This window comes from Malurus melanocephalus, unplaced genomic scaffold, assembly GCF_030028575.1.
Source record: "Malurus melanocephalus ecotype Western Australia unplaced genomic scaffold, MMel_1.1 scaffold_89, whole genome shotgun sequence".
Lineage (NCBI taxonomy): Eukaryota > Metazoa > Chordata > Aves > Passeriformes > Maluridae > Malurus > Malurus melanocephalus.
Genome location: NW_026623321.1, coordinates 625,988 through 653,660, shown reverse-complemented (window position 1 = coordinate 653,660; position 27,673 = coordinate 625,988). Strand labels below are relative to the sequence as shown.

The 27,673-nt window shown below is 44.7% G+C and overlaps 1 protein-coding gene across 1 annotated transcript in view; it reads left to right on the top strand.

Annotated features, from left to right (window-relative positions):
- The first annotated feature begins 4,106 nt into the window (after nt 1-4,106).
- Nucleotides 4,107-27,673, top strand: part of FCHSD2 (FCH and double SH3 domains 2) — a 122,703-nt gene continuing 99,136 nt past the window's right edge. The window contains exons 1-2 of the mRNA XM_057368141.1: nt 4,107-4,465; nt 6,866-6,963. Coding sequence (XP_057224124.1) covers nt 4,445-4,465; nt 6,866-6,963 — 119 coding nt within the window. The 5' untranslated portion in view covers nt 4,107-4,444. The remainder of the gene's footprint in view (nt 4,466-6,865; nt 6,964-27,673) is intronic.

Genomic DNA, 27,673 nt, shown 5'->3' with positions numbered 1-27,673 from the left:
AATTTTTTTTCATCCTTTTATTATTATCTGTATATAATCCTAGATGAATTTTGCAGTATAAATTAATTTATGATTCTATGTCTCTCTCAGTCATTCTATCCATTCAGTTTTTTTGTTACTTAGATATTCATTTAAACATAAAATATATTTTTATACATCTGTATGAGCTCAGAGAAGCTGTGGCTGCCCCTGGATCCTGGAAGTGCCCAAGGCCAGGTTGGACAGGGCTCGGAGCACCCTGGGATAGTGGAAGGTGTCCCTGCACACAGCAGGGAGTGAAATGAGATATTCCAACTAAACTACTCCAGGATTCTATGATATTCCTAGACATTCCTATTTACTACAATTAAATAGAACACATTTGATATAAAAAGCTGACTTGCCCAGAGGAAGCTCCTCAGGAGCTGCTTTGTTGGCAGCCCCTCTGCACAGAGGGAGCAAACCCTTGAGCCAGGAGCACTGTGCAAGGTCAGCAGGCAAAACCCGSGCCATCAGCAATGCCTTGGATTTGYGGCTGGAGAAGCTGCTGTGCCAAGGCTCTGGCAGCTGGAGCTGCCTCRTGCGTTAATCACGGGCCCGGCACGGGTTCCAACTCGCCGGATTCCGCTCGGAAGCGCATCCTCACAACCGAGAGCCCTCCAACACAACACGTTCTTTTACGTAAAAAGGTTGAAATCCCTGCAGGGATTAAATTCAYATGTGAAGAATGAAGAGGCCCAAGGGGACAATGGAGCTGCCGCTTGGGAGCTGGGATCCAACGCGATGCCTTCGCCTGAGGATTGCAATCAAGGCAGCTCCATTCCTTAAAATTCTTCTCCAATTTTTGCTTTTATGGCTGATTTTTTTTTTCCTGGATGAGGGAACATGCTGCTGTTTTCAGCTGTAGATTGTCACCCCCAGCTGGMATTTGGCTCTCTGTGTTTCCAACCTTTATGTCTCTGTGGGGATTCTCTGAGAGCTGTGTATTGCTCTGGGACTGTATTCTGTACCCTCCTTCATGTAAAATGAAATAAAAGAAAATAAAATAAAGTTAAATGAAATTAAAGCAAATCAAATAAAATGAAATAAAAATAAGTGACATAAAATAAAACCAAATTAAATTAAATTAAACAAAATAAAAGGTCAATAAAATACAAAATAATAACTGGTCTAGTAGAAGGTGTCCTTGCCCATGGYGGGGGGGGCGGGATTTGATGATCCTTAAGGGTCCCTTCCAGCCCAAACCATTCTGGAATTCCATGAAACTCAACTGCCTTCAGGTCCTGAGTTCAGAAAGGAGAAACCAAGGGGTAAAAGCTCAGTATATGCAGAACGCAAATTATGCTGTGAAAACAAGTATTTTGATAAACTATACAACACTTAGATGCTTGTACTATTGACTTTTTGATAATCTTCTTTATTTCACATTCTTTTTCTCCCCTACCATGATTATCAGCAGCATTATTAAGATGTGGAAGAGCCATGGGCAATTACAAGAGGCAGCTCCGTCAGGATTTACCATCCCAGATGCAAAGTCCTCCAGGAGTTATGTAGAACCTGCAGTACTCCATGAGTCAGGCTTCAGGGAATCTGTGGTCCAATAGATAAAATATAATTATTCATGGAAGAATACAAGCAAACAGGGGGGAAAACAACTGCACAATAAGGCAGGATGATGCAGCTGCCTGCAGGCCTGGGACCTAAAATGATTCTTGGTCCTGCATGCAAAAATCTGGGCATGATTCTTTGAGCAACCTGGGCTAGTGGAAGGTGTCCCTGCCCATGGCAGGGGTGTGGAACTGGATGAGCCTTAAGGTCCCTTCCAACCCAAACCATTCCATGATTCCATGAAGGGCTGCACACACAGGTCCCACACCCTTGCAACCCAAATAGATTCAATAYATTCTCACAGCATCTGCTGATGCACCAAGTCTCACTAATCATTTCCAGTTTCCTGGGCAGAAAGAGTTAAGACTAATTAGCAGCACTAAATAAACTAAGAGCTAGAGGGGAAAGGAGAATTCAAGTTGCATTTTAGTTTGAAAGGTGGTTAAAGCATCTTTAAAGGCGAGCGGTCATTTTCTGGGAGCTGGAGCAAAGCAGCTCATCAATCAATAATGAAGGGATCAGTGATGGAGCAGCGGCAGCAATGCTGGASCACTTGAGAAAATGCAATTATGGGAATCGCCTGACGCTCTGCAAACTGCCCCGGTAATTTGGAAGGGAAACGACCAAATGCACTTTAATATTTCAAAGATTTCGTTGCAGCAGAACTAATAAGCAAAGGCCAGGAATTTCAGTGCTGGGGAAGRGACATAAAACCCAAAAGCGCCTCTGGTCAGGGGGTTTTAATTCACACCCAGCRACACATGACAGGGAGCATCAGTTCTGCCTCTTGGGCTCTCCATGTCTGCAATGCTCGGGGGTTCAACTTTGTTTTATTTTCCTTTGGTTAAAACTATCCCCATGCAAAGACTCATATCTGGGTGCTCTGCTCCCAGTGTGCTGCCCTTGGGATACACCAGGATCTGGGTGCAGCAACAAGGGCTTTCTCCAGCCACTCTCCTGGGGTGATGGTCCCTCAGGGACTTGAACTCCAGCCTAAGTCCAGCTCTTGCTGTCCTGCTTTGATTGGGCAGCCCAGAAAGTGCTGGAGGGAAGGGGAAGGGTGCTTTGTGCTGGGGAACACCCCTGGGGTACCAGGAGCTGTGTCCTGCACCCCAATCCCAGTGCCTGGATCCTGCAGTGGGCTCATGCCTTGGAGCCTGGGCACTGCCCTGCTTTGGGCAGCTCCCCTGAGCACCCCGACCACTCTTGGGGCACCCCCCTTCACTGCCTCACACACACCCCTGCCCCYCTGTGCACACCTCGTGCAAATCCCAATCCCTTCGTGTACCCCCTTGTGGACTTCCTACACAGCCCTGTACCCTCACTGTGCCCCCTCGTGCACCCCATACACCCCCGCATTGTGCACATCTTGTACACACCCCATAACCCCTCACACCCCTTGTGCACACCCCATTGTGCACATCCCTGTGTACTCTGTTGTGCACGACACAACCCCCTGCACTCCCTGTGCACCCCATACAGACGCCCTTGTTCACACCCATACACACCCCCACTGTGCACACCTCCACTGTGCACATCCCTGCACACCATAATCCCCCCAGCACCCCTATTGTGAACACCCCTGCCCATGCCATAAACACCCACCCACACCCCCATTGTTCACACCCATACACATCCCGTGCACACCCATACACACCTCCACTGTGCACACCCATACACAGCTCTGCACACCCCATACACACCCCATGCACACCCATACACACCCCTACATCCCATTTGTGTACACCTCACACACACCCCCATTGTGCTCACCCCCCACACACTCCCACTGTGCACACCCATACACACCCCGTGCACACCCATATACACCTCCACTGTGCACACCCATACACAGCCCTGCACACCCATACACACCCCATGCACACCCGTACACACCCCCACTGTACACACCCGTACACACTCCATGCATACCCATACACACCCCCACTGTGCACACCCGCACACACTCCATGCATACCCATACACACCCCCATCATGCAAAACCATACACAGCCCTGCACACCCCACGCACACCCACCTACATCCCCACTGTGCACACACACACCCCTACAACCCATTTGTGCACACCTCCCACACACTCCCATTGTGCACACACCTACACACCCCATAACCCCCACTGTGCACACCCATACACACCCTCACTGTGCACACCCGTACACACTCCATGCAYACCCATACACACCCYCACTGTGCACACCCGTACACACTCCATGCACACCCGTACACACCCCATAACCCGCATTGTGCCCGCCTTGTCCCCGCACCGTGCCCCCATTGTGCCTCCATTGTGCCCCCTCCCCTCACGCCGCCGCCCCGTGGCGCCCCCTGGCGGCCGCCGTGTTCCCGTGCAGCCCGCGCGCGCCGGGGGCGTTCCCGCCCCTCCCCTGCCCATGGCGGCCGCCGGGAGCGGCGCAGGGCCCGCCGCCGCCGCTAGGGGGCGCCCGCGCCCGCCGCCCGCCTCTCACGGCGTTGCTTTTTAATTCTTTCCCCCCCTCCTTTTATTTTTCAGCCCCGTCTTTTCCCGAAGTCTCTCCCCGCTYTCCCTCCGCCGCCTCGTTTCCCCTGCTGTTCTCCAGCGCCGGGACGCTGCTTCGCTGTCCGTAAGCAAGAGGCGGCCTCCCCCCGCCATCCCTCTCCGCCTCCGTCCCTCCCTCCCACCCTCCCTTTCCTTCCCCGCTCCTCCCGCCGACCGGGACTCGCCCCGAACCGGGAGGGAGACGGTSGGTGCCCGCTCCTCCTCCTCCTCCTGCTCCTCCTCCTCCTCCTCCTGCAGCGGGGGCCGCATCCTGCTGCCGGGGGGGAGGGAATTGATGTGGATACCCAGCGCAGCACCACCATGCAGCCGCCGCCGAGGAAGGTGAGACCCCCGCCCGGCGCAGGGGGGCTGTGCATGGAGGGGCCGAGGGGCGGCTGGGGATGGTTCTGGGGTGGGGTGCGGAGCGGGGTGGGGTGGGTTTGGGGTCCGGCTGGATGTGGGGGTCCGAAGGCGCGGGGAGGGGTGCGCGGGCTGGGCTGTACGGTGCGGGAGGCTGGGAGAAGGTTTGGAGAGGGAGCACGAGTGTTGGGAAGGGAGTGGGGGCTGCAGCGGCGACTGGGGGGCTCAGGGGGCTTTGGCAAGGGTGGCCCTGCAAGGTGGGTCACGGGAGAATGTCGGGGGGCTGTGTTGGGCACGGGGTGCGGAGGGCCGGGGTGGGATGGGCTGGGAGTGAGCTCTGGAGGCAGGACGGCGCAGGGATGGGGAAGCGCTGATGAGGATGGAGGGGCAGGGTGGGATGGGCTGGGAGTGAGCTCTGGAGGCAGGACGGCGCAGGGATGGGGAAGCGCTGATGAGGATGGAGGGGCAGGGGGGCAGCGCTCGGTCGGAGACCCCCATCCCCAGGCCAGGCTCTCCAAGGGAAGGGCTGGGAGGGGATCGGTGACTGCGGAGGGCTCTGCTGCACGGAGGCGTTGAGGTTATGCTGCTTGTGGGGTGCTGCCGTCGGAATCTTGGGGGCTYGTGTGATGTGTTGATGCCAACAGCGAGGGGTTGGTTGTCTTGGGGAAGAAGGTCACGTCTGGAGTTGATCCAGGGACGCAGACTATCCCGGCGTGTGCCAGGAGCACACAGGAGCAGGGACAGGCGGAATTGTACAGCGTTTTCACACGCGTTCCCATGTGCGATGGGAACAACCTGCAGAGGCACCGGGGAGGCTCTTCGGTGACCCTGCGGTCCGTGGGAATGYGGGGTGCTGCCCGTCGGGGGGACTGGTGTGGGAGCAGAGGCATGCACGAATGGAAATTGGGGAAAACGGCTGTGCCCTGTGTGCCTTGCCTGAGTAGGCAGGTTGGTATCGGGGAGACCGGAGCTGTAGCGGGGGCTTGAGCTGGTCCGTGGTGATTTCTGGGTTGGCTGATTTGGGGGTTGTGCGGAATGGACGGGGCGTGGGGAGAAGGGGGATCTGGAGGGGATGGAGAGGTTGCTCCTGTGCAGGCACCAGGGGAAGGAGTTTTGTGCGGTTGAGATCTGTGCCTGTTTCGTGGTGCTCATGCTGCCTGTTTTGGGGTGCTTTGGGCCGTAATGGTTTGCAGCCCCATGGAGATTGCCGCTGTGGTGCTGGGATTTTGCAGTGGGGAGAGGAGATTGCAGGGGTTTGCCAGGTGAGGAGCTGGATAATAGTGACCAGGAGAGGACGGAACAAAAAAGAATTCCCTTATCGTGGCCTGAGCTCCCCAGTAGCCCTGGCAGGCAGCTGCAGTGAAGATCTCTCCTTGGCTCGTTCCTGCCTCCCAACCTCTTATTTTAGGGGTGGACTCTACTTTTGTCCAACAAAACCAATTTAATTTCAATTATTTCAGTGTTAGTCCGCATTTGGTGGCTTATTTATTTTACATGTGTGTTGTTTTTTGCCTATATTATTTAATCAGAGATTATTTCCATTACCTGGGTTATGCCGTGTGGGTTTATTTATTTTGAGTGGGGCTTTTTTATATACAGATAAAACCAAAGATGCTGGAAGTTCACGTTAAAAATAGATGCATTTTCTGCTTAAAGTCAGGGGCATACTTGTGATTTATTTTTTTGGTGTCATGTGAAAAACTTGTCTTTATGTGATGTTGTGATTAAAGGGTGCTTGTTGCTGGGGAATGGTTTTGAGTTAAAATAGAGAAGCTGATGAGATCCAGGGGCTTTTTTTTTTGCCTGGCTCGTGTAAAAGAGGGAGATGGGTGCTTTCCTCCTCTGTGAATTTCTCGTCCCTCTGCAGTAACAGTTTGGCGTTTCTGTCCTCATTAATGCATAATGTGTTCCAAGATATTGGTGATCATTTTTTTAGGCCAGTTCCCTGTGATCACTAGAGGGCTTAAATGCCAAACCCTCTTGTTTTATAAAAGGCAAGAACAAAACAACTCCCAGGTTTCTTTCCAAAACCAAATTATCCCCATACCTGTGCCATTGGTGCTCTCTGCCAGTTACCAAGTAGGTTCCCAAAGCACTGGAATTTTAGCTGCAGAATCACAAGGCTCAAAGGAGAGCTACAATACTAAAAATGTAAAGCAAACCTTCTGAAGCCTTTTGCAGTTTGTTTGTTTCGTTTCTTGTTGAAATGTGACCAACTACAGAAAATATAAGTAGTCTGTGTGTTTGTTTTCTTGTTGAAATGTGACTTAAACTATAGAAAAGATAAGTGGTGGGTGGGTTTGTTTGTTTCTTTGCTTGTTGAAATGTGACAAACTACAGAAAACTTAAGTGGTCCTTGGGTGTATTTGTTTTTTTTTGTAGGTGAAAGTTACACAAGAGCTGAAAAACATTCAGGTTGAGCAGATGACAAAACTTCAGGCCAAGCATCAGGCAGAATGTGACCTACTGGATGATATCAGGTAGGGCTACAGAAAACGTTACCAAAATTCCTTTAAGGTCCAGTTTTTGGAAGAACATTTGAGTTACAAAATTCAGGAACTGACGATGGAATTTCCTCTTTGGATTTCCTGCTTTTAGGCTGTTAAAGTTTTGACACAGCTGGAAATTATAACTGGAGCTAACACAATGCAAACCATTTTTTCTTCTCTTCAATGGGGGAAACGTTAAAAGAAATGCACAAACAACATACAAAAAGCATTGGACTTTTCAGCAATATTCCTTTRTATAATCTACCAAGACTTTGATTCACCAGTTGTAACAGTCTGCTAAAATTACTAAAATATTTTAAAGCCACTAATGATTTATGTCTCACTAGAGATAGCTTTGAAAAGCACTTTGAAGCAGATTGCATTTTTTACCAGAAAGTTACAAGGAGATATTTGCATTTATAATTTAAAACTCTGCACGGGTTCAAAACAATAGAGAAAATCCACATGACATCAGTTGTGGGGGTTTCATTATTCATTTTACCTAATGTGTTTTGCTTCTCTTGAAATTAAAAGTTTGCTTTTAACAAAATATGGTAGGAGTGGGTACCTGGMATTATATGATGGATTAATCATTCAATTTCCTGTAACGTATTCAGCAGTAAGTGCAATGCTGCCCTGCTCTTTTTGGCAGTGGATAGTTCACATGTTAATTATTTAAATGAGATTTCCTGGTTGATGTTTGTATATTAAATGCAAGTGTTTGGCTTTGACAGATGAAGTTGTGTTTGTCTCACTATCAGTGTCCTYCATAAATCAGAATGTCAAGGCTTGAGCCTTTTCTCCCCCTTGTTTTTTTGGGTGTTGAAACACTTTTGTATGGGAAAGATCACAGCGTTCATTTCCTCTGATTAAAATTATTCTGGGGAGTGTGTAACTAGCAAATGCTGAGTAATAAGTAACATGCTGATCCAAAGAATTTTCTCCCCTTAGATGGAAACTTTTTAGAACATCTAGGCCAGGTACTGCTGCTCTAGCCCAGGTTTTGTTAGCACTTGCTGTTTTTCAGGAGCTTATGATTGCTTTTTCAGGACCTTTCTGCAGAAAGATGTCATAAACTTGTGGATACAAACCCTGGAAAATGTGAAAATGCCGGCTTAAAATCTTTTTCCTTTAATGTAATTTAATTTCTGCAGTTAATTAAATTTCTGAATTTTAATGTTGGGGATTAGGAAGCCGGGTTAATATGTTTAATTCACTGCCATGGTCACCRAGTGTGTTCAGCGCTCTGGTTGCAGAATTGCTGTGTGGATTTACAGATTAAACATTCTTTCAATGTGGGATGATGAGATGGGGTATGACAGCTCCGTGGTGTCAGTGATTTGTTCAAATATCAGATAAGAGAATTGGAGAGAACCAGAGAATTCGGGRTATAAAAGCATTTGCTGAACAAGCCCTGATCTTGGTGCGTGATGCAGAGGCCCTTGAATTGGGAAGGGGGAAAGCTTTGGGAGCTCCATGGTSTTGGTGAGGGTGTGATGCTCCTCTGAGAGCCCTGACACCTCYGGGTGTCAACTTTGTCCTAATATCCCATGTAATTTATAGCTGGATTTAGAATATACAGCCACTGTGGTTCTGGARCGTTCAGAAAGCTGGAACCACACACAGGATCCTTTTGTCTCTGGAAGGAAGGTTTATTTTGATAGCAAGCACCCTGCTGTTATCCAAAAGTTTGGAATTTTAGCTGAGTGCCATTTGTTTACAAGACWCAGAAGAGTTTGGGTCCTTTGGAAGCATTTTTGAAGCTTCTGGGCACTGCAGGAGSACAACTTTGCATTTGGAATTCCAGAAACTGAAATGCCGCAATGGCAACAGGAAACACTGAATCAGGGCTTGCAAACTGGTGATTGAAAAAGCRTGTTTGAAAAAGTTACTTTATTTTGAATAACCACTTTATTTGTCGGCATATAAATGCAAGCATTCAAATGACATTTTTTGTATCACTTTGGTTGGATTTTGTGTGCAGCTAAAGAGAAGTGATAGGAGGAAAAGATCAGAAAGTTCTCCAGCAGAATACATCTATTGTCTGGTGTATCAGCAGATGATTTCTGGCAGTCTACCAGACCATAAAGCATGCTTGCAGTTCCAGTGGCTTTGATATCTTTATGCAAAACTGGGGATTCTTGGTCAGGATTGAGTTATATGTGTGGAACTACCTTTTTTTTTGAGTGACTTTCGGCACTATATAAAATTCTAGTATTTATTTAAAATACCAAATACCCATTTTGGTCTCAACAAGCTGTTTTGTGTTCCTCTGTGGTAGCTCAGCAGTAAAACTGAAGTCTCCTTCCGTGACTTGACAAGGCTCTAATAAAAATGTGTTTGAAATGTGTTAACAAATAGATTTAAAAATACATTTCTSTGTTTATAATCTCTGTTTGGATCTTCGTGTTACATTTCTTTGTGCTCAGTGACTGGGGAATTTGTGAAACAAGTGATTCAGGATGCTTTTAGGGTCTTTGGCTTAGTTGTAGGCATGACATGTTTATCTTCTGTAGCTCACTAAAGCTATCTCATTCCTTCATGTGGGAGATCTGTGTTGGCATTACCATAAAAAAGATTGTCTTTCTGCCACTGGGATGGAGAAAGAGGTTTTTGCCTTGACAGGTAAGTGTAGGGTTTGTTGCTGTGATCCAGAAACACTTAAGCATTTATGGTGAGGAGTCCTTCACTCCATCCACACTGGCTTTTAGGCAGTGAGTTAATTTTTTTTCCTGGGTTATGAATGGCTGAATTTGTCAGAAGTGTTATCATGTATTTTATTTTGGTTTTAAGATTGCCTTATTTTTCTGATAGTAGTAAGTAAGTCACAGCCAGAGTCTGCAAATGCTCTTGGTTTGCTGGGACATGGGGGTACTGTCCTTTTGTGTGTGTGCAGGTGCCTGCAGAACTATAAAGAACTCTCCATGATCCACATTTTAATTGAACTTGGCATTTCTGTGAGGCATTTATGTGCTGCAGACTTTATACACTCATTAAGTGATAGTTACATTACCTTAAACATTAGGTCCTGCTTTTTCAAAGGCTTGAGGTCTGCTTTTCCAAAGGCCTCATTATGCCTTTTCAGATTTTTTGAGGTATCCTAAAACGTCATTTTAAAAAAACTTCTTCACATTTGTGTTTTGCTAGAGAGGAGGAAATTGTGCTTTTGTGTCTGTTTTAACTTCAGTCTGGACTAAAGATATAGGGCCAGGTCCAGCGCACCAACTGATTCTGCTGCAGCACAGGTTGCCTGAGTTCTGTGGATCAGGGAACTCACCTGCCTGAAATCACACTTTCTCTGGCTTTTCTCCCAGGTTTTTTGATAAATCCTGTCCCTGATCCAGTGCTGCTGCTGGCATGAGAGGCACAAGGAATGATGAGTACCTGAGGAAGGAGAAGAGCAAAGCTGTGCAACWGCAGCACAGGTTCACATGGGTTTAAAGTCACTGTGTAACCCCAGCCTGCAGAAGGCACAGCTGTTGCTTTGTGAGTTACAGCTCTGGAAAACTCACCTTATTTAAGTCTTAACCCATTTTGGCTGTCTGGATGTGTTGATCTGTGTTGCTTCATCCTTTTAAGTCAGTTGAAATGAGGTGTAAAGATTGCCTGATTCCTGGCTGAGATGGAATAACAATACAGTGCTTTCATTTGTTGGATCCCGAATTTACTTTTTTCAGGACTTTTTCACATTCATAGTTTGAAAGGAATTGCCAAAGTCACAGGCTCACAGTCTGCTTGTGCTGTTGATATGGCTGCAAATCTATGTACAAATACTTCCTTCTGTTTCCTTCCCTTTTCTCTTATTGTGGTTTTTGCCTCCTGACTTTTTCTTTTTGGTAAAGCTGCATTTCTCTGTCATTCACCTTTCTCCTGCTGTTGCTGTTGTGGGGTGTCCTTGTGGGTCCTTTCCTGCTCAGAATATTCTGTGATTTTCTGTCTTCCACCCTCTCCTCCAAATCTCTGCCTTCTGACAATTCCGTCTCCCTTCCAATTAGTCAATTTTTTGTTTGGTATTTTTTCCTTCTCAGGTGCTCATCTCTTCGCTTTCTTTATCCAATTCTGACCTTGTGAATTTTAATGAGTTGTCTATTTCTGCTCCTCTTTCCTATTTAATGTTCAGCAGAGCCACTGAAGGTGCGTAAGCCACAAGATCTTGTGGCTCTTCCTTACCAGTCTTAGTCCTTCCCTGTTCGGATGCTGTTACTGGGTTGTCTCTTTTCAGGTTAGATGTGTGTGAGGGAAGGAGTAATTCCAAGGAGGATTTGTGTTTCTGTGACCAGGATGAGGGCAGAGAACTTCTTCGATGCCTCAGCCTGTCATAACAAGCCACAGYGAGCAGTAGAGATACTTAAAAAAAGAAAGTAAAAGTATGAATGAATTTACATCCGTGGCGAGCCAGTTCCTGCTCGTTTTAACATGTCATTTTCTGTGCTCAGTTATGCTCTGTGGAAGCTTTTGCTGTTGGATATACTTTGTACTCGCTGGTGGAATTTGTGCTCCTGGAATCTGGCTGGCTGTGTTGGCAGGTTCCTGATAAGGTTTATGGCAGCTGGGGCTGAGTYTGGAGTAGAGAGCAGCAGCAGTTCCAGTTTTAAATACAGCAARTCTACGAGATCCTTTAAAAGATTCTGTGTTAGGGAAGAGCCTCGTGGTGCTGCAGAAGGAGGAGCAGCTGGAGAAGGGAGCTATAAAATAAAATGTATTTATATGTGTGTGTAGCCATATGTATTATAATTCTATAAGACATTCTGAATAATTTTGAGAAATCTTTGCTTTTCCTGCTCCCCGGCACGGTGGTGGTGAGGACTTTACCTTTCTTCCTTTTCTTTCTGGTCTCCAGCTGCAGGGAAAGCAATTTATTTGGRTATTGCTGAACCTGGGCTGCAGAGCATGTTTGCCTCTGGCTAGTGGGTGTCTGATAAAGCCCCTTTTTTAAAAATTAATCTCTCCACAAGGAGGTCCATCTCTTTTTTTCCTTTATACTGCTGAGCAATGTGTCCTTCCTTTTTCCTTCAAGGTCATTCCTTGCATTCAGCAGATGCAATTCTTGCCTCTGGTGTTTGGGGCTTCATTTAAGCAGGAGCAGGGGGATTTGCTGTGCTTACAGGTTCTGAGATCTGTAACCTGCCAAAGTGGAAAGCAGCAGAAGAATCAGAAAAAATCCTGAAAACTGTATGCAAAACGTTATTTTTTTCTGTGTTTGCCTCACACTTGAGGCTTTCCTTTGTGTGACTGGAATATTTATTTCTTTAAAACTTCCAATTTTCTTATGAGCTGATGGCATTTCTTTCCTCCCTGGCTGATGGGTTGATCTTTCTCATCACTAGTGAGTATTGTGGCTTCATTTTGTGTTTYTAATTCTTCCCCAATCTCTGCTAATTAGTTGAGGACACACAATTCTTTGCTATAACACTAAACAGGCAGAAATTTCAGAAATCTTGAGAGAAGTTGCAGTCAATTCTGAATAATATTCCATATAAAGATACCACAGAATCTGTGGTCTGGGCACGTTACCTATAATTAGGCAGGGCTTTAATGAGATGCTCACATTCTTGACGGAATTAAAATCTGGTGATGTTTTGACTGGAACTGTTTGAGGGAAGCTTGGAATGTACTTTAAAAAAAGCTGTTGCCTACTGGGTGTGGAAATCCAAGTTCTGAGCAAAAAAAGAAGAATTTTAGTATAAACATGGTCACAGTGTAATGATTCAGGCCTGTCTTGGCACAGTGAAATTGAGAAATGGATCACATTCCTCTTTTTTTTTTTTTTTTTTTWATCCCTGACATACAAAAATTAATGGGTCTCCTGTTTTAGTATTTCTAAATACCTTTTCATTGATAAAAATTAAATAATCAAAAGATACCTTTGTTTGCTTTTTTTTTGTAGTAGAAATAATAGTGTAAAAACCCCCAATGAACCATTTCTCCCATCAGAATGAAAATTAATTTTTTTTTCCCATTTTTTTTTCTCAGGGGTTTTTCTTAAAGCAATTCTAACACATGCTCTGGAAGTCTGATTTTTAAGGACTTTCAGTAGAACCTGGGCTTGTTCTGTTAAGCTGTGGCTTTGGTGTGAGTTTGTGTTTTAAGACATAGCAAGAGGATTCGGGTTTTGCGTACAACAACTTGCCAAAAGTCACATTTTCACTTTTGACTCAATGCCCCCTTTTTAAGAATGAAGTCTTTAGTTTGCAGAAAGTTGTGTGGGTTTGATTTTTTTTTTTCCTGAATTTCGCCCGACCATGGTTTTTCCTGGAGCTAACTATCATTTTTCACCACTATGTTATTTGGCAGAGCTCTGGGAAATCGGCAGCTTCCATGAAGTCCTGTAAAGTTGCCTTTGGTACAGATTTTTATGAGGACAGTTGCAATACATATTAAAATATATAGCATGGGCTAGTTTTAAAGGAACAAARAGCTCTTCCTTTGATYCACTTGTTCACACTRAAGCTGCTCCTTGGGTTTTCCTTCTTTGTCACATTGCTTTTGTGATGAAGGCTTTCCCTCAAGGTTTTTAATCCCAGCTCTTGGGAAACCCTGTGTGTAAGGGGAATTGAAGATGCTGGGGACATCCCTCAAACATCTCATGATCAGCTGTGTTGGAAARAGGAAGAGCATTCTTCCCGTTCCAGATGCAGTTAGTGTAGCCTGGCCTGATTTCCTATGGCGGTGTGTTGTCRTGGAATCCTCATGAAATATCCTGATGGAATGGACCCATCAGGATCATCCACTCCTAACTCCTGACCCTGCACAAATACCCCAAAATCGCCCCTGTGCCTGTGTTGTCCAAAGGCTTCTTGAAGTCAGGCTTGGTGCCATCACCATTCSCTGGGGAGCCTGTTCWGTGCCACCTCTGGAGGAAGAACCTTTTCCCAATATCTAACCCCAACCTTTTGTTCTGTATAGTTTGGTGCCAAAAGTTTTATTTTGCAGGTTTTGCTGCCTTTGCCAGTCTCCCATCAGGACACCTTGGAATCCTTGTGCCTTTTTGGTGCTGCTGTCCTGAAAAATGAGGGGAATGGGATTATCAAACCATACACCATGTAAATATTCCATGTAGGAGAGGCTTCTTCTCTAAAAAGTTGTGAAGAAGTTGTGGTTTTGTTTTGTTAGTTTTTTTTCCCAGAAAAGGGCTGATGTACCACGATTATCTTGGCTGCAGAGAACTCGGCGTCCTTACTTTTCTTGTCATTCTCAGCTGGTCCTTGAGCAGTCTCTCCTGCTCCCTGTGAACTTTGAACCCAACTAATATCTTATCTTACACATGGTGATTTTGGTTTTCTGATGAATAGGCATCTGATTTTTTCCTTTTTGTTTTTTTTTTTTTGTCTCAGTAAAATCAGTGACCTTGTTTAATCATCTTGATTGCTTGCTGCATATGAAAGCACACAAAAAAGGTGTTCTGCATTTATACTTTTAAAAACTGGCTGTTGAAAAAAGGGCAAAACCTTATCAAATCCAAGTTGCTCCAGTCATGTATTTGCAATAAACAAAACTGGTTTATAATGCTCAATGTAGTGATTTTCTAATTGTTTTTTATAGTAGGTTTTAAAATTTTAATTACATTTTTCCAAAATGCATGGTAGAAATATGTTAAGTGTGAGGCTTGTTACTGACTTTGAGCTTGTAAGTGTCAGGTTGTGTTTATTTATGGAGTAAATGCAATATTTCCAATTAAAACTTGAGGAAAGAGAGTGAAAGTATTGAATTAATGGTTGCAAGTGTTGGCTTGTGTTTATTTAGGAACTAAATGGAACATTTCCAATTGAAACTTGAGGAAAGAGAGGAACTAAAAAAATAATCTATTAAAATCTAGCTTTTTTTTTTCCCTGTGTGCTACTGTAATCATGGAGATTCCATTCTCAGACTTTTAAAATTATTCATAACCTTCAGAGATGTTCCTTTAAAGAGTYTTTGCAGTTATTTTAAGCATTCCTTTCTTTGTGCCACTGTGAGAACAGTTTGGGCCAATCCCCAGTGGCTCGGAGAAGGTTGTTCACACACTCCTCTCTCCTCCTGCGCCGTCTCCAGCAAACATCCTTTTAATGAGACAGACAAAACGCGCTGGTGTCTAATTTTATGAGCAGAGCTCAGCCATGCAGAAGACTTTCGAAGATTTATGGTGGTAAAGCCACTAAGTATAGTTATTTCTAGCCAGATGCAAGCCAATGTTAGTGGGGAAAATGTTGGCACTTGTGACCATGTTGAAATACATACAATCCTGAGCATAAAGAAGGTTTTTTGGGGGCTGTGCTGTCTTGCATTTGGATTTTTGAACGAGAAAAAAAAAAGGGAGGAGGCAAAAAAACCGACCAAGCCACAGATTTTCGTAAGGGTATGATACTTGGAGATGAGCTCAGATCAGAAGTGTTTTTAAAGATCTTTGAATATAAGAATGAATAATAGATTTGTAGAATGTTTCTGCGTTGGAAGGGAGTGTTAAAGCTCATCCAGTGCCACCCCCTGCCATGGCAGGGACACCTTCCACTGTCCCAGGGTGCTCCAAGCCCCAGTGTCCAGCCTGGCCTTGGACACTGCCAGGGATCCAGGGGCAGCCACAGCTTCTCTGGGCGCCCTGTGCCAGGGCCTCCCCACCCTCCCAGCCAGGAATTCCTTCCCAATATCCCATCCATCCCTGCCCTCTGGATGGCCCCATCTTTTGCTTGTGTCAACTGCACTGCTCAGCTTGGCGTCGTCTGCAAACTGGAAATTTGAGAAATCACTTAACTGTACAAAAGATGGAATTACTTTGGTTTTATTTCAGGGTTTGAAAGTGACAGAGATGAGGGTCTGCAGTTCTTGAAAAATGAAGTAAAATTGACCCCAAGTTTCCAGCCTTTCGGCAGGGAGTAACACCGTTGTAATCTCTTGACATAATCGCGAATTTCTGTCTTGAAACATTGCCATGTATTGGACTGCTGAATTTCTGTTAATGTTTGACCTGAAAATCATTGTCTTTCCATCCTAAAGCCAGGCAGAGACAGAAAAGACAGGCTAGATTGCCTTGTGAATGAAAAAGAATATGCAGAGAAGCAATAATAGGCCGTGTTACGGTGTCTTGATTTCTAACAGCTGCTTTTCATACTCCTGGTGTGTTCCCAGCCTTGTTTTAGACTGTCTTATCTCTAAATGCACTCTGCTCATTTTCAGCTGTGTTGCCACTGGTGAGAAAGGGCATAGATGGCAGTGGCTTCCCATGTTATTTTAATGTGCTTGTTGTTTATGAAGTTTTCTTTCATGTTAATTGATTTTGTGCGATTGTTTCTAATTATCTCTCTGTGATCTGAGCTGGCTGAGTGAGAGGACAAGTAAGTATCACTGCCTAGTAACACCTAATTATGAAAGAGGTCCTGCTTTTGAATTTCCTCTTTCTCTTCTTGTTCTCCCCCTGTTCTTCCCAACTCTGTTCAGCCACAGAGTWATGTAAGTGACACAGCGCAGGGAACTACAGGAGAGATCAGGGGCGGGAGCTCCTCACTTAGGGGGAAAAGCTGAGGGAACTGGCCTGTCCAGCCTCGAAAAGAGACAACTGAGAGAGGGCCTTACCAATGCATACTAATATTTAAAGGCAGATGCCAAGAGGATGGGGCCAGACTCTTTCCAGTGATGTTGTGGACAAGGGGCAATGGGCACAATCTGGAATGCAGGAAGTTCCACTTGAAAATGAGGGAAAAAACTACTGTGAGGTGACAGAACACGTGGAGGAGGCTGCTCATAGAGATTCTGGAATCTCCTTTGCTGGGGATATTCAAAACTGCTGGGTGAACCGCTTTGGCAGGAGGGTTGAACTAGGGGGTCTCCAGAGGTCACTTCCAGCCCCAACCATTCCATCGTTGTGTGATTTGGTGAGATTAAGAGAGGACCAGTGCAAGGGTGAGTTTTTTTTGGACATGAGTCACAGCAAGACTCAACCATTGAATGTCAATAGATTTATTTAACCAGCTCCTTTGGCGTTGGTTTAAGGTGATAAACTTCAGATATTTCACTGTACCAACAAAACCAGGATGCTCTTTAAAAGTAGATTTGCGTTCAGTGTGTATCTCAAAAGCCCGTCTGTTCCAGCCCCGTGTGGCAGAGGGAACCTGGGTGAGGTTACCTCACACTCAGTATCTTGAAAACCTCCACAATGGGGACTCTGCACACCCCTGGGGAGGTTGTTCCAGATACTGATGCTCTCTTTCTAAAATTTGGGAGCAAAGGATTCAAGGCTCATGATTTGATTTCCTCTAGGTCTGTGAGCAATCTCATCTTTTCTTTGCAGTTTAAAGAACATAATTTCTTGTGTAGCAAACATTAGTATTTGCGGGGTACTYGTACGACTTGTATCTTTGGGATTGTTAGTGCGAGTTGCAGCTATTCCTTGTACCCCACATTTCCCACCCAGTAAGAAAAAAGAGATGAAAGAAAAGCAATTTCTGCAGTTGCAGTGAGTCTGATTTGAACCTCCTTCTCAGCTCTTCTCTGTGTGTTTCAAATCAAAGCAAAAAACTCAGAATCGTAACAGCGTGGGAGGTGTTGAGTCTCTCAAATCACTATAAATAGTGGCAGACTTGGGAAGTGCACTAGTTCTCTTTGGGAATCTCAKTTTTTGCCCTGTGCTTGCTGTGTAAAAGGTGTAGTGAGTAATSCACAGGATTTCAGGGGAACATCTGCCTAAAAACTTCTGATCTGCCTAAATGGATGTGGAGTTTGAATGATGTGCCTTATGTTCAAATAGGTTAAAAAATGCAAACAAACTTTTTCTAGACATTGTTCATCCGTATTTGTATTAATTGATGTGAAAGCAGATTGTAGTTAATTGCTATGAGCTAATCAGCTGTGTAGAAAACAAAGAAGGCCCTGTATTGTAGCTTTTCTAAGCATTTGAAGCTTAGGCTTTTCTGCTGAGGAGTTGAACGTAATCTTTGTGATTACAGGAGTTTTTCATTTGGAAATATGCAGWATTTTGATTGTAGTATCCGAAGTCTGGTTGAAGTTGTCATTTTGGTCTGCCTGTTGCTGGGGAGAAGTGACTGGACTTAATCCCTAGTGCCAGWGGAATTGAATCCTCTATTTGTCTGTTGGGCATTTGGTACTCAAGACATAGTTTTAAAAAACTGCATAAAGACTTTGATCATCCTCTAATGTGKCACAGATAAAAATGTCCTTTAATTCTTTCTTCTGCACGTGCTTCCTGTGTGCTCCCTCCTCTTTTGGAAAGAGGCTGTTCTCTTCCTTTTCATCTTAACAAAGAGCAGCCCAAAGGGGAGCGAAGGTATGTTTCTTTTCCCTGAAATTGAGCGTGGCCATGTTATTATTCCTGATTTCCTGGGGAGACTTGGACTTGTGACTTGTGTGTCCTGCAGCCAAGGTTTGCTGTTCCTGCGGGGCTCTGCTGTGCCGCAGGAATGCGGCCGTCACAGCGCTCTTTGTTCCGGGCTTTGGGKTGGTGTTTCAAACACCCCGGGCCTGGGTTATGAAGTGCCTTGAGCTTTGATCTGCCCTAAAAAGTTCGTTTGAGTTGGTGGGGGTGCTTTGATGTTCTCTGCTCACTGGGTGCCAAGTCCTTCTGGTGGAGGTGCAGTGCAAAGCTGTTGTCCAGCTAGGAACCAAGACCACGTCTCTCCACACATCCAAACACTTTTTTACTCTCAGGGAGCAAATGGATCTCTCTGCTGGAGTTTATCCGTTGTAGTTTTGATTTTTTTGTTCTAAATTTAGCAGGTTAGCTCGATACTGTGCTAGAGGAGGGCTGGGCCCTTTTGTTGACACAGCTCGCTGGATGTTTGAAATGCCTTTTGCTTTCTCTGCACCCAGCTGTGCTGCTGAACTGGCAGCTCACAGGCAGCCGGCAGGAAAGGCTGGGAGAATTGGGATTGTTCAGCCTGGAAAAGAGAACTTTGAGGTGACCTAATTTCCCCTTCAGGATTCGAAAGGAGCCCACAAGAAAGATGGAGAGGGACTTGGGACAAGGGCATGGAGTGCCAGGACAAGGRRAATGAATTGAAACTGCCAGAGAGCAGGTGGTGGTTGGATTTTGGGCTACAAGTTCTTCCCTCAAAATGTCAGGTTGGGGAGGCCCTGGCACAGTTGCCCAGAGAAGCTGTGGCTGCCCCTGGATCCCTGGCAGTGTCCAAGTCCAGGCTGGACACTGGGGTTTGGAGCAGCCTGGGACAGTGGAAGGTGCCCCTGCCATGGCAGGGGATGGAACTGATAATCTTGAAGGTCCCTTCCCACCCAAACCACTCTCTGTCTGTGATTATGATGAACCTTTATTAACAACCCTGTTCTGGTTTTACTGGAGCTCAGGAGAAATGGTCTTAACTACATTATGCTCATACTCCACAAAAGTACTGTTTTCACTAATGAATTTCCCATTTAGTTATGTTTCAAAACCGGTTCTTAGTTTCCAGTTGAACCCCTGAGCTGTGTTTTCCCTCGGGGAAGATGATTCTCCATTGGGTTTCCCATGTGAGGTGTTTGGAACAACCGATGCTGCTGCAGGCAGTAAACAAGATCAATATTCTTGTGGCAAGAAGGCAAGTTAACTTGTCCCCTTTCAGATACCTTCTCYGTGTGTTTTTTTGGTTGGCAGAAGACTGGAGTTTCTCCTTTTGAAAAAGTTTATAAGGAATACACATGTCTGAGGAATGACTGGATGTGGCACTCAGTGGTGCCAAGGTGGTGATCAGTCAAAACTTGGACTCTGTGATCTCAGAGGTCTTTTCCAACCTAAATGATTTTGTGATTCTGAGATGTGTCTACAGATGGATTTAGAAATTCGGCCACAYATTTCCAGTGAACTGTTACATTTTACTGGCTGGAAAAATAACAGTACATGTACTGTGTTCTTATAAAACAGGACAATTGTGCTTTGAGAAAAAAAAAAAAAAACCCAAAACATTATAGTAATTATTATTACCTGTAGAATCCATTAAAATACAGAATTTGACTTACGTCAGTGTTAGTGACAATGAAACCTTGTGAAGGGCATCATTTAAAATTGAAGTGCTTATATTAAGACTATAATAAAAGAAAGGAGAAAAGTCTTTGTAATAAACCTGGGTGGCACTGTCAAGATTTGTAAAATGTGACAGATGAGTAAAGTAAGATCTCCAGGGTGGTTGTTGCCTGCTACAAAACCTTTTGCAGATCCAGGATGAAATAAGAAGCATGAATGATGAAATGTGTCTTGGCTTCTTGCTGTTAAGCAAACGGGGATCAAAGAAACTCCTCATATTCCTGTTTTCTAAAAGCTCCTAGTAGACAGACTGAATTATAACATCCTAGGCTGGTTTTCCTCTGAAAGGGAAATGCCATGGATATGATGAATCAGGTTTGGGGAAGCTATAGAAAAACACCCTTGTATTTGTCTAAATTGTGTCTCTCCTTAATGTTTGCTTAGTTTTCCATTTTACAACAAAAACTCATTAGTGATCATTTTAAATACACTTAAGCTCTGAAACCAATCCACGTATTTGTTGTGAATGTTAATACTATAAAGAGGGCACGCTTTTATTTTGAAAAGGGTGAATGAAATTCTCACACTTAGCAGCAGCTTTCTGGCAGTTCTTTTTTGTTTTCTTTTTTTTTTTTTTTTTTTTTTTTTTTTTAAGGAAAATTTTTTTTTTTTTCATTTTTTTGTGTTTGGATGTCATGTTCCTCTGATCACATGCTGGACTGCTAATACTTCTCTGAGACAAATTGCTGAAAACATTGGCTGTGTTTGAGGTTGCAAGAATTCTCTATATATAGTGACAGAATTGATTTTTTTTTGCTCTGTTGCTAGTGGCAACTCATCCTAATCCCAAACTGTACAGTAATGTGATTTATGGGGAGTACATTGCTCGCTGGTGAATGTTGTCTGGATTTTTTTTCACTGTGCATTGCTAGAGGGTCACTGTTCAGGCACGAGGTAAAGATATTTCATGGTTTATCATAGGTTGTGTGATTAGAACATTTGAAAGGATGAATAAAATCACAGCTCCAAAGCAAACTTGGTAAAAAATATGCTTTGTTGTTTTTGATAGGTTTATAAAGGAGAAATTTCTCATTAATTGGGAGCTTGTGCTGATAAAAATCACATCTCCTGTTTAAGGAACAATTTGCTTGTGGGTTCTTTGAYACCAAGCACTTTGCATATATGTTAGCATTTTTTGTTTAAATCAAATAAATTTTACTGAACATTACAAAGCTTCTGTTAGAAATACTACCAAGATACATCTTATGTATGTTCTAATATGTTCTGTATGTTGTAAAGAGCACTTAGAATTGCACCCCTGGCCTGTGCCAGTTGTGATTGACCTCTAACTGTCCTACTAAAAATTACGGCTTTATAAAACATTGTATGTGGAAATTTCAGATTTGAAGTGCATCGGTTAAACTACTGTGAATAAGCAATGCACTCTTGAAAATCAAAATGGGCTTTTTAGGAAGGGACATTTTTGCAACAGCAGGAAACCATTCGTCATGATGATCTTCAAGGTCTTTTCCCGCCTGAACAATTTTGTGTGTGAGAACTTGTGAAGTCAAGATGTTCAAAGTTAGGCTGTGTGGCTTTTGTTTTTCAAAGCAGGATCTCATTCATCTGCTCTCCATGGGCGTGGAAGGCARAGTATGGTACTCCTTTGAGTTGAGTGGGGTTAGAAGAACAGTAGTGCCGGGAGTTGCTTGAGGGGATGGCAGGAGGATGATCCAGGTACTGAAAATTGTGTAAGAACTGGAGTAAAAACAATTGTAGGTGAATGCTGGCAGGACAGGCGGGAGTCTGCTTTGACCACAGAGGTACTGTGCACACCTTTGATTCCTTGATCAGTTTGCTGTATCGTGATACACTGAGATATTGGTTAAAGTATTTTCAGCTTTAATGCCTCTGTTTACATTCAGGAGAGGTTTCCTTCAGTGTACTTTTATCTTAGTTGAGGATAAGTGGAGATTTAAAGAGTAAACATTCCAAAGGACAAATGATAGCAAAGTTGTCAGAGCTGATTARTTTTAGGTGTGAGATGAACAGGCTTCTAATTGCAGGGCAGAGATACAGAATCCAAGGCAGTTGTGAGTTACTGTAAATGCTCTGTGTAGCAGAAAGACGGAGCAGGGCTCCTCAGGGTGGTAAAATGTTCTGTCTGTAGTAGCTGAATCAACAAGGGATTACTGTGTACTTGGCTATAAAAGGGATGTGGCGGATATTGTAGCTTCTGTTTGCTCGGGGAAAAACTTAGAAAATCACGATGTGCGTTGTAGAAAGGAATTTGTAGAGAAGAGAAGAGCTCTGCTGTGGTACAGGATGTTTGAACTGCCAGTTACTCCCTTTCTGCAGGAATTTATGAAGCTCAATTTGGAAGAGCTATTTTAAGAGAACGACTAAAGAGGAGACAGTGCAGAGTATGTATATTAAAGTCAAGTTTAAAAAAGGCCACTCTTCTTTTTTCTTTTGTACTTGCCAGAGTATGGGAGCAGTGCACTGAGGTAAGCACAAAGTGAGGGCTGACTTGCCAGCGAGCTGCAGGAAGGAGAGCTGAATTCCTTGACTCAGCAAGYGGAGAGTTTCCTGATGTTACAAATATTTGTGCTTCACGAGTTGTAAAGATGCCCTTCATACGTCTGCTGAGATCAGGCACATCTCAAGTGGGTCCACAAGCAGGAAATGTCACTGGCTTCTCCTGCTGGGTCAGAGAACTTCCTTGTGGGCAAAAATRTAGGCTGTGGGTGACCTTTACAGGGTGGTTTTGAGTTTGTTCTGCTGCTTCGTGTGCTTTCACAGCTGGTGGGACCACGGCCTGCCCAGCAACGTTCTTGTTAAAAATCTTGGCCCGGAGGCCATGTTCGCACTGTGTTGGGATGTTTGAGGTGTGAGAGCTCCAAGTTGTCCATACTTGCCGTGGGAGGGGAGGCTGGTGTTCACAATCCTGCCCAGACTGGTGGTGGCTTGGKCTTCTGTGACCACAAGCTGCCTTCAGGACCTGGAGAGTCATGAGAGCAGAACTCMGCTCCTTCACAGAGCTGGTGGGCAGCAGCCAGGATTGATGGGTTTAGCTTAGTGTTCCTAAGCAGGACTTTGAGAAAGCCAAGGAACAGAGCCTCCGTTGTGTGGGAAGGTCAGGAATGTCAGCAGAAAGGCTCAAGGCTGAGCAGGAACTGTGTGAGGTCGATGGGCAGTAAGGGAGGAGTGTGAAAGCTTTGCTTGGCTGCTCAAGGACAAGATCAGTGACATCTCCAGCTGCTCAGGGACATGAGGAGGAGAAGGAGGGATGCTCTGGGAATGGGAACAGCAAGACATTTTCTGAGGCAGCCTAGTGATGGGCTCTAGGGAAAGGACTGCAGTACTCAGCACTTTTATTCCCGCCTCAACCTTTGCRGGGAAAATCTTTCCATTTACTGATGTCTAGGAAAACCTTAACATACAATTTGGAAGGAAGAGCCAAGGTAGTGCTGTGGTGTGGCTGCTGATGAATGTATTTCTACAAGACCTGCAGGAAGAGTTCCACCTGTGTATCTCTGTGCTGAAGGGCATGGATGTGATGTAATGTAGGAAATAATGAGTGTAACTGGAGACCAGRCAAATAAAGCCAACCCAAAATTCAGGCAAAACTGTGTTTGAGCAGTGCTATTAACTGCCCAGCACACTACAGTAACTTCTTGTGGAGTTTATTTAACAGGTGGTGCAAAGTCTTCAACAGGAAAGGCAATAGTAGCAGCACTGATATTATTCAAACCTGACATGGAATTTTTGCTCCTTGATAAAAATGCTGCTGAATTGCCTATATATATCAATAACATAAACCTGGCCAGGTGACAATGTGCATATAAGAGTCATCTTTCTAGGAAGGGATCTGTTTCATTCAGGTGATAACAAACYATTGAACAAAAGAGAGATTGTTATTTTTAAAATCAAACATAAAGGCTGTGATTTGATGTAGTGTGACCTCTGGTGATTTTTTTTTCTTGGAGTGGCTAAAAAGGAGTCTAAAATGTTCTGTGCCAGTGGAGACYGGTCTCAAATGAAATGGAAGTGACTTTCTCCTTCCTTACAACTTCGTAATTTCTTCAGTTGCCTTTTTGYCAGAACAAGGGCATGAGATCAAGTCTTAGAATCAGCACTGGTTTGACTGAAATTTGGGGATGTTTAATTTGCATCCAATTAGCCAGAGTGATTGGAGATACCTGGATTCCCTGGTGAGGTGTCGTTGATGGCTGATKATTTTCAGGTGATCTGACAGTACAGGCAGTTGTAATAAAGGAGTTAATTCTTTTACATGTTGTGGTTAAGGTGAAACTTTGCTTGTCAGGCTTTGTTCATGGTGAAATTTATAATATATAAATAGAAAATATCTTTAATGGTGTTCAGTGATCAGTGTTGGAGGAGTTTTGCTKGGAAGAAGGTAAGTCTGCCTACAAAAAACTCTGAATTTGAAGTCCAGGATATTTTGTGACAAGGTGGACAAGGGGAATGGATTTGGACTAAAAAGAGAGTAGGGTTAGATTAGATATTAGGAGGAAGGATATTGGAAAGTTTCTGCAAAAACTGCCATGGTTTCTGCAGCCTGTATACAGATAATTTCAGAAATCATGCATTTTTAAAAAATRATTTGCTCTTCAGACACTCAGAATTTTATGCAAATCTTTCAAAACATTTCAGTAGTGGTAATTCTGTTTAGTAAAGAGAAAACCATGAACAGGATCTTATTACATGCAGCGTTTGAGAGTCTTGTTGTGATGAATAATTTCTGTAGATTAATTATTGCTCCAGGTATGTTGTCTTTGTCTCTGCTGGACACGAGGAGGGAATATTAATGCAGTGTGTGTCCCTGCACACACGGGTGTTCCTGGAGTCCCTCATTAGCCATGCAGCTGCTGCTGCTGCGTTATCTTATCTCAGCATTTATTGCCAACCCTTGCCCTGATCGGAGCCATGGGGATGATTTATGTTGGCTGGAGTATTCGGGATTCAGTTGTGCCTTTGTTAGTGACACACCTGTCCTTAAATTAAAGACCAGGTAACAGCACTTGTTCGGTTGTGTGATATTGATGCATTATGGTGCATTTTTCATGTTACTGGAGAAAAGTGGGAGGAGGCATCCAGATAAAAGTACTGAATTAAACCAAACAAGGAYTTTGGCATTCCTTAAGAAGACCTGTCTTTTTTCCTTCGAGGGGGGGAAATGTTTCCTTCCTCCCAARTATTTCGGGATTGCTCCCTTTTGATTTTGTAGTGGGAGCTGAAATTCCAAAGGATGTTATAATTCAGTGTTCTGCTCTGGGGAAGGGTCTGGAGCCCCAGGAGCGGCTGAGGGGGCTGGGARAGGGGCTCAGCCTGGAGCAAAGGAGGCWCCRGGGGGACCYTGTGGCTCTGCACAACTCCCTGACAGGAGGGGGCAGCCGGAGGGARCAGGGACAGGAGGAGAGGGAACAGCCTCAGGCTGGGCCATGGCAGGGGGGACATCAGCAGGAATTTCCCCATGGAAAGGGTGGTCAGGCCTTGGCAGGGGCTGCCCAGGGAGGTTTGGAGTCCCCATTCCTGGAGGGGTCCAAAGAATGCCTGGGTGTGGCACTCAGTGCTCTGGGCTGTGTGACAACATGGGGATTGGGTTCAGCTTGGACTCAGTGATCCCTGGAGGTTTTTTCCAACACTGATGATTCTATGACTTGGCAAGGCAAATGCCATCATTTTGAAGACCCCTTCTTTCCTTATTCCCTCAGSTTTTATTGCTGAGCACGATGCTGTGTGGTTTGGGGTCACCTGGGGTCAGCTGCCCTGACTGGGTCCCCTCCCARTTTCTCGCACACCCCCAGCCTAATCACTGGTGGCAACAATATTCCCAAAGAATCTGCCCCTGGATCCCTGGAAGGATCCAAGCCCAGACTGGACTGGGYTTGGAGCAGTTTGAGATAGYGGAAGGTGCCCTGCYCGTGGCAGGTGCTGGAACCATTTGGTCATTAAGGTACCTCCCAACCCAAGCCACTGTGTGGTGTGAGGAGCAGGAAGAGCTTTGAGCTGTGTAAGCACTGCTCAGCAATAATGGGAACGTCCCTGAGTTATCTGTGCTCGGAACTTTGTGTTCTCAGCACAAATCCCAGGCACGGCCCCATCCCAGCTACTGTGCAGAAAATTAACTCCATCCCAGCCAAGCCCARTGCTCTGAGCTGTGACCTGTCAAATGGAGCTGGGCACGCAGGCCCAGCTGCAGAACTTCGAGCTTACTGGCACTGCAGAGGTGCCGTGGGAGAATTCCCTGTCTCYGTGGAAAGGCTGTGGCAGTCAGGACAATTTCCTGATGCTTGGAGAAAGGTAGATGCTTGACCCGTWTTAAAAAACCGCTGGAAGGAGGATCTGGGGAACAGCAGTGTCTCATAGTAACTTTAATTCCTGGGAAAATTACAGAGCAAAAAACCTTCTAGAAACCTTTTTCTAGGCTTCTTTCCCTTTCCTTGAATGGCCACAAAGGTGATTTGGAGCCGCCAGCAAACGGTGCTTGATTGTCTTTTGGGAAAGCTGGCAGTGCACATGGTATACATGTGGCTTCAGTGAGACCTTTGACACAGTGGTGTAGCACCTTCAGAGCCACGCTGGTGACACATGCATTGATAGCTGGGTGGAAAATTGGCTGTGATTCCCAAATCTAAGTGGTGGGGAGCAGTGCCAAGTCCAGCTGACAGCTGGGAGTCCATCAGAGGTCAATGGATGAGTGCTGTCCATGATTTCAGTCACAGCCTGGATGGTGGGATAGGGCTTTTGGAAAGTTGAAGCAGACAAACTGGGGGAGAACACTGATAGGCTGGAGGCAGGGTTGTTGCCAGTGTGAYCTTGGGCTCTGGGTGACATGGGCTGGCAGGAACCTCAGGAAGGTCAACAAAGGCAAGTGCCAAGTCCAGAGGTGCTCCAGCTTTGACCAGCTGGCCAGGCTGGGACTGCAGGCTGGAAATGGCAATTCCATCCTGGACAGAAATACTTCACTGCATGTCTTCACTGTTAAAGAGTTGGTCAGGAGTGATTTGTGGACWGTAATTCCTAAATATCAGCTTTGTCCTGCTGCCATTAGTGCAGTACACTTATTTATTCCCTTTATCTATTAAAGTCATTCAAAACCATTGAAAATCTCTGACAGTTTAAAAAGAAGATGAGAAAGAACAAATACAAAGAAATTCAACTATGTTTGGGGTTGGTTTGAGCTGATGGAGTGTATTTTGTCATGGGGAAAAAAMCAGCTGCTCCCCTTTTTCTTTTCTTTTTTATAGTGAGAGCTGTCTGTTTTCCTTTTTTTAATGGAAATTTTGGTGTGAGTGGGTACTAAAAAAAACCAGCATAGTATTACTTTGGACATGATTGCGCACTGAGTGTGCAGTGTGATCTCAGTGTACATTCTAAGCACAAGCTGTAAAGTCAGAATTTTCCACTGGCATGGGTTCTAGCTGTCAGGAGTTATCCTTGATCGACTTTCTGGGAAGCTGGAAATTTTTGGGTATTTCAGAATTCACTGATTGATCTTCTTGAGTGCTGGTGAATTGAACCAGATTTGATCTAGCTCCAGTGTGCTCTGCAATTCCTAGGRAGGTTTACTTCAGGAAGTTTTGATGGTGTGAATTAATTTCAGGTCGAGGTCAGTCAAAAGCTGTGTTTCTTTAGCCTAATGGTTTTGGATGTTTAGCATGTGATCCTGATTTGTATGTTTTGTGATGCTTTGTGTGAATTGTAAGGATTTTTAAATTTCATTAAAATCTCTTC